This window comes from Gymnoscopelus microlampas, assembly GCF_963454915.1.
Source record: "Gymnoscopelus microlampas genome assembly, chromosome: 23".
In the NCBI taxonomy this organism is placed as follows: Eukaryota; Metazoa; Chordata; class Actinopteri; order Myctophiformes; family Myctophidae; genus Gymnoscopelus; species Gymnoscopelus microlampas.
The window spans coordinates 18,293,068-18,308,067 of NC_139960.1; the positions used below are offsets into that span (position 1 = coordinate 18,293,068).

A 15,000-nucleotide genomic window follows, 5' to 3' on the forward strand; every position below is an offset into this window, starting at 1 on the left:
TGCCAAATCCCTGCGGATGTGTGTAAATTAGCGTGCTAAAAGTGCTAAATCTGGTGAGGTTAGTAGAGACTGGCCAGCATTGAGGAGTAGTTTAAAAGAATACTTCACACCCACAAAGTGAACATTTTCCTATCAATTACTCACCCCGTGAAGCCTTGAATTCAGGGATATTTTTTTTGTTTGGGTTGCATTCCTTCATGGTGAATAAAGAAGCCAAAAAGTGTAGAGAACACTTGATGAACTGAAGAAAATAGTGATTAACAGCAGTAACACTGTATCAACAGTCAGTTTATAAACTCCATCACAGAGTAATCTAGCGGAACAAGTCCCAACATTTCACTGCTTGTACTAAGTGACAAATAAAACCTTCTTGATCTTGATTCAAAAGCTCTTCTCCACGACATGAACTAAGTGAACCGTGCCGCGCTGTCTTTCTTCCTTAACAGGTGTTACCAATGATACTAATTAAGGCTCTGTTCCATTCTGGTCAAATAGTCGGGTGCTGATGTAGTGCATGTTGGCTCACTGCTAACACCAGTGGGTCTCAAAGTGTGGTCCAGGGATCCTCATGGTTCCTTGAGGGGGTTCCAAATGGCCCCTTACGGGTCCATTTGGTTCCATTTCTACACTCTCAGAGTTATGTGGGTCCTTGAAATTAAAACGTTTGACAATCATTGTGCTACACGAAATGGAACAGAGCCTTCATTAGTATCATTGGTAACACCTGTGAAGGAAGTAAGGAAGAGGCCCAATTTCCTTCCAATATGGCTGCTGTCCATAGAGCCTATTCTGGGTTCTTGGAAACCCAGACCTCAGCCTGCGTGTGAACTCAGTTCACGTTGAACCCCACGTATTCTCCTCTCCATTTGGATTCTTCATTCACCATATGACACAAACTTCTCCAATGCATCACAGGGTGATGTAAGTAATTGGTAGACAAAAAGTCATTTTGGGGATGAAGTACACTTTAAAGGACCATACCAGCCAATACTATAGCCTTATTGAAAATAAGATTTGTCAGCCTGAAAAGAGCCTCGTAAAATCTGTGTTCATTTCGTCAACTAAAACTATGACAAAAAGTCTTTTCACTGGCGAAAACTAAACAAAAACTATGACTAAATATATTGTCAATTTTGTCAACAAATGAAAACTAGAATGTTAGGGAAGGGACTAGTGGAGAAGAGATCACACTTCAAAAATAGCCGATCTACAACAAGCTCAAAGTGTGAGCTTGTAGATTTTAGTCAACTAAAACTAGACTAAAACTAAAACATTTCAGATGACCAAAATATGACAAAAACTAGATGGAATTTTATTCAAAGGACTAAAACTACATCAAAATTTGCTGTGAAAAATTAACAATGGTGTAAATACACGGCGCCTCCATTGAAAACAATAAAAAACGGGCTTGGTGGAACACGGCCCCTAAAGGTCACATGGGGAAAACAACCAGCCACTCACCGGTGAAGTCTTCCTGACACTCGCAGGTGTAGCCCCCCTCGCGGCTGCGGCACTTGCCGTTGTTCCAGCACGGCCCCGAGTAGCACAGGTCTATCTCCGTCTCGCAGTAGTCCCCGGTGAAGCCGGCCGGGCAGCGGCAGCGCAGGCCGTTGATGGGGTGGATGGGCCGAAACAGGACCGTGTCGGAGGAGATGAAGGGCGGCGAGCTGTCGAACTTCAGCACCGAGACGCACTTCATGTAGTTCTCACAGGGCTCGCGCAGGCAGATGTTGTCGTCGAACGGCAGCACCTACAGGCGGGGGGGGGGTTTAAATGTTGTATATCGTTGCATATCGGGCAGGAAAATCTCCATATTCTGACTTTTTGTGATTTTTCGTAAATGAACGCCCTACTTGATCACACTACAGCATCACAAACGCATCAAAAGTAGCAGATCCGCAAGCTCGAGCTTGCGGATCTGCAACTTTTGATGCTTTTGAATTTGAATCCTGGAAAGTAACAGTTTTAGACATACAGTATGAGGTTTACACCCGACAGAGACTATATAATTTAGGCCTAAACAATTTGCATAGTTCAAGTCCAATTTTCGAGGTTGTCCGATATGGATTCCTCAAGGCTGAAAGCAATAGCAATATTTATCGCTTTTTCTTTTTTTTTACACTGTATAATTAACATTTATCAACAATGTGCATGGTTTTCTATTGTCAAACAAAAAAGAAATTCAGCCATATAGGTCCTGATCTCGATATGGTACTACCTGGACTACCTTTACAATTGACAGAGTTATGAACACACTTATAAAGCTCTGTGTCCATATGTTGTCATGTTATAATAACAGTATAATGCATGTACAGTACCTGCTGATATGCAGAAGAAATGTGCGTGTGTGCGTTGAAAGTTTCACCAACTAGTCGGCTAGTCTAGTTTAAATCTAGTTTAAAGGTATAGTTCACCCCCAAAATTACCTTTTTTCCATCTATTAGTCACCCCATGGAGACTTGAATTCAAGGAAAAATCCTTGTTTCTGTCGCATTCCTAAGCCAATAATATGATGGAGACAAAGGACGGAGGATGGTGTCTCCTACCCGAACCTTTGCCTACCGGTCCGCTGGTCATCAAATTATTGGCTTAGGAATGTGACAAAAACTAAAAAATATCCATGAATTCAAGTCTCCTTGGGGTGACTAATCGATGGGAAAAAAAGGTTATTTTTTGTGTGAACTATCCCTTTAAATCCTCGACTAGTCGACTAGTCGAGGATTTAACAAATATTATTTTAGTTATTATGATTTTTTCTTTTTTGTATAAATGAGGGCAGTATATCTACAGCAGGTATGCAGCTGTGGGACCTGAAACAATGTTGTCTTAATACTGTACATCCATGGGTAACTGTTGTCAAACTAGTCATACCTGTGTCAAATGATGTTGTGTCTTCAGTGTGAGGCTCTCAAACAGTGGACATGACTCCTTAAATTCGCACTGCACATACATCCAGGTTTGTCCAGTCTACATTATTTAACCCTTTACTGGTTGTATCGGAGATGTTTTTGATGACAATTATCAGAAGTGTTAATGGATGAAAAAACAACAACTCTATAACTGCTTTGTGTTAGTAGTCTGCAACTATTAAAACTCAGTAGTCGTGAATGCCCCAGTGGTTCTCAAACTTTTTCATGTCAAGGACCCCAAATTGACAGTTATTAGCCCGCGGACCCCCATTTGAAAAGATATGCCAGGGACACCCATAAGAGAAGATTTTTACGGCTCTAGCAGTGATTCTCAAGCATTTTAATTTCAAGGACCCCCAGTTTGACATGCATTAGGCTATGGACCCCCATTTAATGGTATTTCTATCTCTGGGACCCCAATTTAAATAGCAAAATCAATGTTAATTTAACTCTGAGAGTGTACAAATGGAACCAAATGATTTGTACACTCTCAGAGTTACAGACCCATAAGGGTCCATTTGGTTCCTAATCTATCATTTAGCTGGGGACCCCCTGGAACTCCCTCAAGGACCCCGGGGGGTCCCCGGACCCCACTTTGAGAACCAAGGGCCTAGTGTGCGCACGTGCGTGCGTGCGTGCGTGTGTGTGTTTACCTGCTGTAGCGATATGAGCCTCAGCAGGGTGCGGTTGAGGTAGATCTGCTCCTGCAGCTCCTCCGAGGGGAAGTACCTCCCCCCGCGGCCCCCCCCGGGCCCGCCGGCGCCCCCCGGCTGCAGGGCGGAGAAGGTGACGTTGAGGATGGAGCCGCGCACGTCCGTGTCGTTCTGGATGTTGAAGACGAAGACGGCGTCGCGGCGGGTGGAGAGCACGGCGGCCACGCCCTCCAGGAAGAGCGTGAGCAGCGGCGACAGGAAGCGCTCCTGGGACATGTTCTCCAGGCGCACCGTGATGCTGTTGGTCAGCATGTCGTCTGTGATGACGGTGACGCGCAGCGTGCACAGGGCCACCGCACGATGGACGCCGTCTGTACAGAGAGAGAGAGAGAGAGAGAGAGATGCTGGTGAGATGCAGTGGTGGTGGAAAAAGTACTCAGATATTTTACTTAAGTAAAAGTATCAATACTGCAATATAGAAATACTCTGTTACAAGTAAAAGTCCGGAATTTTACTTGAGTAAAAGTACAAAAGTATTGGTATCAAATGTACCAAAAGTAAAAGTACTAAAATGTTTGAAAATAGCAGATCTACAAGCTCACAACGCGTCGCGACAATTTCACTGCCTGCGATGTGGCAACCAGCTACAGCAGTATATTTCTCAAAGAGGGGTCCAGGGACCCCCTCCCCCCAGGAGTCCTTGAGAGAGTTCCATGGTGTACAGTAAATCTACTAACTAAATCTATCTAAATCTAAAAAATCACACCCTGTGTGAAGGAAGCGGTGCCTTTGGGGCGGGGCTTAAGTCATTTCAGTTCGTCCCTATTGGTGGTCTGAGTCCACTTACCAAATGTGTACTTGGTAGCATGCTGCAAACTGGAATGATGGCTGTTTAAAGGCCAGCCAATGGGCAGACAGAGGGGGCGGGGCTTAAGAAATTACAGTTCGTCCCTATTGGTGGTTTTAGTCCATGTACAAAATTTGTACTCCGTAGCATGCTTGAGTTATGGCTGTTTAAAGGCCAGCCAATGGGAAGACAGAGGGGGCGGGGCTTCAGCAATTCGTGCTCGTCCCGTATTGGTGGTCTAAGTCCACATACCAAATTTGGACTTGGTGGCATGCTGCAAACTGGAGTTATAGCTGTTTAAAATCCCGTGCTCCTCCCGTGCTCATACGGGCGGACGGACATAACATACGCTGGGGGTCCCTGGACCCCTCTTTGATAACCAGTGGCACGTGTGGCCAATGAGAGGAGAGATGGCATAGGCAATCTCCAAGTCCGTGTGTGTGTGTGTGTGTGTGTGTGTGTGTGTGTGTGTGTGTGTGTGTGTGTGTGTGTGTGTGTGTGTGTGTGTGTGTGTGTGTGTGTGTGTGTGCGTGTGTTTGTATGTGTTGCTTCTTTGCCGTGCTCATCCCGGGCTCATACGGACACACGGACAGACACACAGACAGACACACAGACATGGAGTCAAAGCCAAGTGTAGAGCGGTTGGCACCGCTAAAAATAATCCAAAAACCTCTCATCAATACATCAACCTCTTGCAGCGTGAGACGTCAACTGCTCTATCAACACAAAATGTTCCGGGTCTGTGATTTTTGTAACATTATCACTCATCTCAGAACACACAGGGAGCTTTGAGATGACATCGACACACTTGTTAAAACATAAGCCTTTCTTTCTCTTGCTAGGTGAAGGTTAAATCGTCTGGAAGTGCTCGACTTTCATCTGAAATAACAATAGCTTGCGACTCCCCCAGCATGTCAACTCATCCCTTGACCTTAATCACTTGAACCCTATACTCAGTTGACCGGAGTCCCCCAGGGCTCTGTACTTAACGGCCCCCTCCTGTTTTCGTATCGACATTAAACTATCTTCATTGAATCTATAAAGCTTACAATGTGTCGTTGCCACACGTTGTCAGCTTGTAGATCGGCTATCTTAGCTGAATGTTCAGAATCGGAATCAGTTTTTATTGTCACATCACAGGTTTACAGGTGTGAATCGGTGGGGGAAATTAGTTTTTATGCAAGCTCCGTCATTTCGTCGTTTTCAGGAAAGAAAGAAAAGAAAAGAAAACAGGAGCGGGAGCAGAGAGAAAGGGATAGCAAGGAAAAAGACAGAAAAAGAAACAACTCAAAGAAAAAAGAAAAAAAGATATCTACATACACATCGCATAAAAAGCAGCAGCAGGTATGTACATGAGGTTAGACATAAGAGTCTAACCTCATGTACATGTACATAGGCAAAAGAGTAGGCCCATCCATACAAATTAGACATAAGGTGCAAGAAGTATAGCAGCACAAAGGCAGGGCCACACAGAAAAGTAGTGAGGCAAACCTCCGGGCCCAATCTTGCGCGCCGCCTTAGCCCTTATCCTTAAACTTATTGGCCATATTTTACTATTTTGAAAAACATTTTTAAATAGGTCAAATAGCCGATCTACATCGACACGTTGTGAGCTTGTAGATTGGCTATTTGAACTATTTCAAAATGTTTTTCAAAATAGTAAAAAAATTACAAAAAAGTTTAGGGATAAATTGTAAGGTGGTGCCCAGGATAGGGCCCCACAAGTAAAAATCCACATGGTAGACCCACAAAGGAAAGAGAGGTAATCCAACAAAGGACAGAATTATTCATCCCTATTGCCCCAGAATAGGGAGACTAGGGTTCATGTGTTTTATAACTGCAACTTGAACCCATCTCATGTATTGTCAGAACTTGCCGTATCGACGGTATAGAAATATGAGTCCAACCGCGGCGGTTACTGCCAGATTACTGTGGTGATTCTAAAAGATCATTTGGGAAACAAAACAAGCATTTGTTGAAACCTGTGTAGTTAGATGAAGATCCCCTCATAAATGTTGTCCCTCCGGGGCTAAAAAAGCAACTTGGGCGATGAAAAACTTTTAAATTAAAATCCTACAGTTACGTATAGGAACCACAGAGGAGACAAGACACTTGGGGAGATTAGGATCAGATTGAATCCTTGAGTAAAAATTAAAGATGATAATGTGGCAACAACTGAAAAAACCCAAATACACATTTGTTTTCATCGACAGTGATTGACGTGTTACAATTATTTTCCTATAAGGGTGTGTGTGTGTGTGTGTGTGTGTGTGTGTCTCCTGCCTGCTTTCTGACTGGTATAACATTACACTGTGACACGACCAGCCTATTGTCAGGGCTCTCTCTCTCTCTCTCTCTCTCTCTCTCTCTCTCTCTCTCTCTCTCTCTCTCTCTCTCTCTCTCTCTCTCTCTCTCTCTCTCTCTCTCTCTCTCTCTCTCTCTCTCTCTCTCTCTCTCTCTCTCTCTCTCTCTCTCTCTCTCTCTCTCTCTCTCTTTGTTTTTCCTCTGAGCTTGTCTTTCTTTACCTTACATCATTCTCTCTCTTCTTACCTCTGTCTTTTCTATCACAGGGAGTTTGTTTTATCACGTTGCACAACACACAGCTGCCAGGGAGGAGCTCTTATCAACGCTAATAAAATACAAATGAGTCAGAAGAATAAAAAAATGGAACATAAAGACGAAACAAGAGTCACAACTGCATGTAAAAACTGTTCCTCTTCTCTGTCTGTCTGTCTCTCTTATACTGTATCATTCTCTTTCTGTCTGTACTGTACCTCAAACTTTCTCTCTTTCTACCTTTTTGTACTGCATCTGTCTGCCACATCTTTTCTTTCTTTCTTTCTTACTATCTTTCTTTCTTCTTTCTTTATTTCTTTCTTTCTCAATCTCTTTCTTTCCACCCCTCTCTCTCTCTCTCTCTCTCTCTCTGCCCACTCCTCTCCCCCTCCTCTCTCGCCCTGTCCGCTCGCCAGTTTAACAGCTTGGCTTGTTTTTGTGTGTAGCGGTTTTGCCGCTAGATTGGATTAAGCGGGTGCCAGCCGGTTTGGATTCCATTTGATTCCAGGCTTTTGGCCGAGAGGTGCAATTGGATCAATGTGAGTTACTCTGCCTCAGGGACGTGGCCCCGGGGCCGACTGGAGCTTAACAGGCTACTCCAGGAACCCACTCTGGAGCCTATATTATAGTACAGTATATGGAGGGAAACAGGAGGCTATAGGTTGCCCAGAGGACGTGCATATGTTGAGTTTTCACTACAGTTGGACAACAGGTGGTGAGAACAGACGAAAATCCACAGCGGACCGGCATGGGCGAGAGAGGTCAGGTTGCAGCGAGAGAGAGAGAGAGAGAGAGAGAGAGAGAGAGACAGTGGGTGGACTAAGCTAGGCTACAGTTGCCCTGTCAGTCACTCTCACTTACAGATTAGGTCATTTCTCAGGACCCCAATTTGCCCCCACCGACTAACACACACATATACACGCACACGCGCACGCACACACACACACACACACACACACACACACACACACACACACACACACACACACACACACACACACACACACACACACACACACACACACACACACACACACACACACACACACACACACACACACACACAGCCAGTCAATCAGGGCAGGGTGTGGACAGGCATGCTTGCAGAGATAATGAGCAGGGGTCATCCAACAGTCTGGTGGAGTTAACACCTCAGAACAGCACATTACACGTCATATTGATCCCTGACTTCAATGGGAAAACACATCACACACATACTGTACATCAGTGGGTCCCAAACTATGGGTCGGGAGACTCGGGACCCATTTTCTGGTCGTGGGACAGTTTTTATGGGTCGTGTGTAAATATGAAGTTTTTTGGCTTTCTTTTTGTAAAACAAAATATATCATATACATTTTTAATATAACAAAATGTATTATATTAAGATATTCCAGAATTAGTCATTTTTCTTTCAAAAATAGTTAAAATAGCAGATCTAAAAACTCACAATCTAAAAACTCACGGATCACATCGAGAATAATAATAAGCTTGATAATTGGGAAATCTACACACATATGTATTGATATATCAGGCCCAGTATATTACAGAACACACGTACACACACAAAACACATTGACAAGAGCCAACAGCTGGATTAGATGTGAGTCATCCCATCCTAACAGAGAGAATCTGTAAGCCTGTTTAGAACACTGCACACCTGTCTGTCTGTCTGTCTGTCTGTCTGTCTGTCTGTCTGTCTGTCTGTCTGTCTGTCTGTAATAGAATTGTACTCATTCACAGACAGTGCTGCTCTTCATTTTGGTGTCTCTCTCCAGCATTCAGCCACAAACACACAGCCACACACACACACACACACACACACACACACACACACACACACACACACACACACACACACACACACACACACACACACACACACACACACACACACACACACACACACACACACAGCTCACACCTTGTCCAAACACTGCGGCAGTTGTACAAACCTAGATCGGGGTGAGTGCACAACCAAGTGGTTCCTGACACAATCTGTTACCACTCAACCTAAACAACAGTGGCCCGCTATAATGGACACACACACACGCACACACACACACACACACACACACACACACACACACACACACACACACACACACACACACACACACACACACACACACACACACACACACACACACACACACACACACACACACACACACACACACACACACACACACCGATGCAGGACCTGTGTTTGACATGGTGGACATGGTGGTCTCAACACACATGGTAACATGTCAGCCTGTTTCAACTGCTAAGTCAACTATGTGAGATTATCACCCATAGAGGGTCCACAGGCGTCACTCACACACTCATCAGCTTCAGGCTTGTGAAGGCATGACGGGGGGATTTGCACATTCGGGACCCTCTGATCAGAGAGCGTTGTAACGGGACACGGGCCAATTAAAACCAAGGAGAGCATGACGTTATGACGGAATGTCTGAAAACGTATTCTAAAAAAACATTTCCGTACCATACAGCAACACCTATACACTTAACTGACCGGAGTCAATCAAAATGTTTGAATTTTACTATTCTTTCTAAACTTTTTCCGTAAATGAACGCCGTACTTAATCATACTACATGCAGCGTCACACAAAAGCATCAAAAGTAGCAGATCTACAAGCTTGACACCCGGCGCGAAGACATGCATTTTGAGCTTATAGATTTGCTGAATAGCGGATTTTATATTTGTTTCGAAATGTAATTTGGTTACATTTGTGTCAGACTTGCATTAACCCTCAGGAGTTCACTGTGCAACCACTACTGAGAAAAACTACAGATAGTTTCTATCTGTAGTTGAGAGTACTGCAGTGAGATGGCTCAAACCATAGACTTTCTACAACAACTGCAACTGGTAGACAAGAGTAGGATGAGGGATGCTCTCTGTCCATCCCTGAACACGCTATTTATAGAGCCTACCAGCTGTTAGAATGGAATCAATGCACACACACACACACACACACACACACACACACACACACACACACACACACACACACACACACACACACACACACACACACACACACACACACACACACACACACACACACACACACACACACACAGTTAAACCAAGAACAGGGTGTGTCACTTACAGATGCCACGGCAAAATAAACTATCTATGTGAATGCATGCCATATGCATGCATGCACACACACACATGGTTTTAAAAGGACTTGTTGCTAGGGAGATTACAAAAAATGCCCAATTGGAAAACAACACATAGCGCCAAACAAACAACCAAAGCCACAATGTAGCCTCATAATTCAATAAAACAATCTTTTGAAGTGTCTATGAGGTCTAACAGTTCTGGGTTCATTTAAGACCATTAGCTGAGCTGCCCGTGTTGCTATTATAACACACTGATATTCCATTACCAAACCAGCATATATTATCAAATATTTATCACCGCACACTGCCCTAATCAATAGCGCTAAAATGTTTAACATTGAGACGTGGAACGCATCTGTGTAATTTTTTTTTGTTGATTTGAGCTAAAAAAAAATGTATTTTATACTTTGGTTAAAAATGTTCGCTTTTAAAAATATATATATTCAAAGATTTGCAAAATTCTTCAAGATTTTTCAAAAATAGCAGATATACAAGCTCATAGCGCGGCACCGAGTGCCACTGATATAGAAACGTACGTTTTTTTTAAACTGTAGGATTTTGTAGAATCGGCCTCAGGTCTTAATGGGTTAAAGGCAATTATTAGTTGGCCACTGTACCATCAGGGCCTAATGGTGCTGATAAGACTGTACTGTAGTTGTGTAAACATATTGGTGTGACTGAACTCATTGATGGAGATGAAGTGCTTTATTGAGTGTGACTTGTACAGATATAGGCTGTTTATTTATCATTCACTGGATAGCAGAGAGAAAGATAATTGGTTAATGACTTAAACCTCGTATACTTAGTTGGCCAGAGTCCCCACAGGGCTCTATACTTGGTCTTTTCCTTTTTCTCCCTTTACACCAAACAAGCTGATCTACAAGTCCACGACGCGTCACAATGCTTGTAAATGCAGCTATTTTCACCGTACGTTTGCCCCAGAATAGGGACGCTAGGGTTCATGTGGTTAAAGGTGATAAGAGAACACGTGTTTATGTACGGCTAACAAATATCACTGGATTAATTTGCTATAATTTAAAAAATAATCAACTTGGTGACTATATAAGAAAGACAGACTATTATAATGGGTCTCTTACATTCACAGTAAGTTTGAATAGACTGACCTTTGCTTAAAAAAACAACAACTCTACGTGAACCATCTTAACTTAACCTCACTAAGGTCCTCAGTTTAGTTGTCTTCTACTCTGGTGGTCAGTAGCTTCACCCCCCCCCCCACACACACACACACACACACTCTAACACCAACAGTGTTTGCTTAAACAAACAACCCACACAAGCAGTCGTTTGTAAGACCGACAGGTTGAACCCATGGACAGAGGTGATAGAAATACCTACACACACACACACACACACACACACACACACACACACACACACACACACACACACACACACACACACACACACACACACACACACACACACACACACACACACACACACACACACACACACACACACACACTAGTACATACTGCACTGTACATGTGACGATCGACATTTCAATCACAATTGATCTTCATCCTTATGTCCAGTTGTGATCCAAATGTCAGTGAGGGCAAATAACAGAGTGTGGACGTTACTTTTTATCAAAAACACACTCAATGCCTTCATTTACTTTACTTTGAAAAATAGGTCAGTCCTCTTTCACTTCATTCATCTATTCACATTCTGATCTGAATAGATCCTGGATGGATTTCATCCTTTTCAGCGCGTCTCTTCCGACTTTTTGTCTGTGATTAAAAGAAAATGTGGACCCTGTCTTCACCCTGCTTTGATGGAAGGAAACACACACATGAGCAGCTGCTCTCTAGTGACCCGCACCTCATGGACGTTTACGCCATGCACAGCGAGCTAAAATGTTGCAGCCTTGACGAGGTCCTGCCATTCTAAAGGAAAACAACTATTAAGACAAGATGCTGTAAAAATGCTCTCTTCCATGTTTTCACCCGGCAACTCTCTTTACAGCGCAGTCAAAGTTTTTACGTGGAAACGACCAATGAGAACGAACGACCCAACAGGTTCATTTAAAATTCCTCAGAGTGACTTTCTCTTTTTTTCCTCTCTCTCTCTCTCTCTCTTTGTTGCACTTTCTCTCTTCTTTCCCTCTCTTTCCCTCGGTGATCCTTTTTCTCCCTCTCCCTCTCTCTCTCTCTCTGTCCCTTCCCGTCTCCTTCTCTGTGTCCCTCCCTTTTGTTTGAGATCTGATTTTCAAACATTTGAATCGAAGCCAAGACTCTATAGGCTCAGCTGAGTCAAATGTGGCCAATCAGAGATCAGCAACATATCCGTTAGCAATGACCCCCCCCCCCCCCCCCCCGCCCCGCACACACACCTGAACTCCCTTTGGCCTGTCATGAAAGAGCAAGCAACCAGCATGACTTTAAAGTGATCACACACACACACACACACACACACACACACACACACACACACACACACACACACACACACACACACACACACACACAATTGGAACAATACAAAACTGACATTCTGCCCTGATAGTGCTTTTGTTCTCTCTCTCTCTCTCTCCCTCTCTCTAGAATCCATTACAAGTTGTTTTATTTTCACAGAGAGGAACCCGAACCAACGCTCCCAACAATAAATCTTAAGTAGACTGAGATCAGTCCAATAAGATACAGATCTCTCTCTCTCTCTCAGATAGATAAAAAAAACATGTTTTACTTTTGTTGAAAGGAAACGGTTGCCGTCAACAATAATCCTAATAGCTCTGAGCTCAGGCCAATCAAGATATGGTCTCTCCCATTCTCTCTCTCACACACACACACACACACACACACACACACACACACACACACACACACACACACACACACACACACACACACACACACACACACACACACACACACACACACACACACACACACACACACACACACACACACAGCGTCAACATTAGGTCACATATCAGTAGTCGGCAGACTGCACAGTTTCCTGTGCTCTCAAAATCCCTGTGTTGTCTGTCTGCTCCGCTCACAACGCCAAAAAATCCCTTTAAGGTGATCCTCGACCACTACGTCATCCATTACAACACGAATAAACCCTCGTCTGTTAGTAAAGAGACAAATGGAGGAGGGGATGAACGGAGGGGGACCTGACAGGGAAATTAGAGGACATGTCACTGAGAAGAAGTGGAAGAAATGACCCTCAAAGTAGAGTCAAACACAGGGAGGAGTCATGTGGGTTCATGTTGTCGGGTGAGTCATAATGTAACTTACTAGAAAACAAGAGATGGGTCGGTTTTCTTTGGGGTGTGGGGCAATAACAATTCAACATTTAATAATGATGCTTTCTTTATTTGTGCAACATTTTTCAAAACAATGTTCTTAGAAGAACAAAAACTCAATGAGTTGCTCATACAGTACCAGCTACGTGGTTGCAGCTGGAAAGCCTTAGATCCTGACAAATGCTGCATGCGACTTGCAGGGGTCAGCCATGATCTAATAATGACTTTTTAACTGTTATTGCACCGCAACTGTCTGTGAGCCCTAGAGCAGTGGTTCTCAAACTTTTTTCATGTCAAGAACACCCAAATGAATATGCATTTGGCCGCGGAGCCCCCATCTGAAGATATTTAGTGCCAAGAACCCCTATACAAGTTTTTTTTTATATCCCACGATTTTGTAACCCGTTTTTTCACCCAGTGCCAATTGCCTATGTAATCCTGAGCGCTACTCTCCCTCTGCCAGACTGGGGAGAGTCCAGAACTGAGCTCATGCTCCTTCAATGCATGAGGAGCTAGCAAGCCGCTTCTTATCACCTGACAGGGGGGGAGTTTCCCCGGTTGGACGTGGCGCGTGGAAGGAACACGTTATTCCAACCAGTTCCCTATACAGGATTTGTGTTGTTAAAATGTTTAAAAAGTATCTGAAAATAGCTGATCTACGAGCTCACAACGTGTAGCAATGTGAGCTTGTAGATCAGCTATTTTCAAATAGCTGATGTATAGGGTTAAAGAGGTTCAACTGACTTTGATGCTAAATTAACATTTTAGCTGGGGACCCCCTGGAACCCCCTCAAGGACGCCTTAGGGGTCCCCGGACCCCACTTTGAGAACCACTGCCCTATATGTCTCTTCTCTTTGCGAGGTTAAAAGGCTCTTCACAGAAACAGGGTGGAATCACGATGCACGCCAGCACAGGGATGGAGAACACAACCACTTAGAAGACGTACTAAATAAAAGACATCAAGAGGCCGAGCCAAGAGGAGAGAGAGAGATAAAAGAAACTGATACGGGAGAGGAAACAAAACAATTAGGACAGAGAGCATAAAAGAAGGAGAAGAAAAGAAGATGAATGAACATGAATAAAACGTGGAAACGCAAGAGCATAAAAGAATAAAACAATAACTCGATGAAATAATGCATGGATCATAAAAAGGGCTTTCTCACAAAAGTATGTTTTAGGCTGAGTTCCACATGGAGCCCTGAGTCCGGATTAACCAGACAGGAGAGAGAAGAAATAGTGCCTGATTTATACTGGGTTGCGTGCTGGTGTCTGGTATAAAAAAAAGAAGCAGATTTACAAGCTACTCATCGCAGCACTTGTAAATCTAAGATTTTTGGTGAAAAACCACGCGCAACTAAGTATAAATCATGCTTTAGAAATCAGGAGACCCGTGTCCGAGCACCCCTGAGGACGACCCCTGAGGACCCCTGTCCCGAGGACTCCTGAGGACCCCTGTCCCAAGGACCATGTCTGTGGACTTCAAGTTTGGTTCTGGCTCGTAGTGTAACCAACATGTCAGTGATGTAACTGCAACCAAGTACAGTATAAGACTCAGTATCAGTAAAAGTCAAACGTTATGAAAAAGTACACGGGGCAGTCAGGCGTCATTAGAGTGACAGGACATGACCAAA

At 43.8% G+C, this 15,000-nt stretch overlaps 1 protein-coding gene across 1 annotated transcript in view; it reads right to left on the reverse strand.

The window, feature by feature from the left end:
* LOC311039682 (cadherin EGF LAG seven-pass G-type receptor 1-like) overlaps window positions 1–15,000 on the reverse strand; it is a 157,256-nt gene that overhangs the window by 96,628 nt on the left and 45,628 nt on the right. Inside the window, 2 exon segments of the mRNA XM_084049633.1 lie at window positions 1,462–1,750; window positions 3,563–3,933. Coding sequence (XP_083905759.1) covers window positions 1,462–1,750; window positions 3,563–3,933 — 660 coding nt within the window.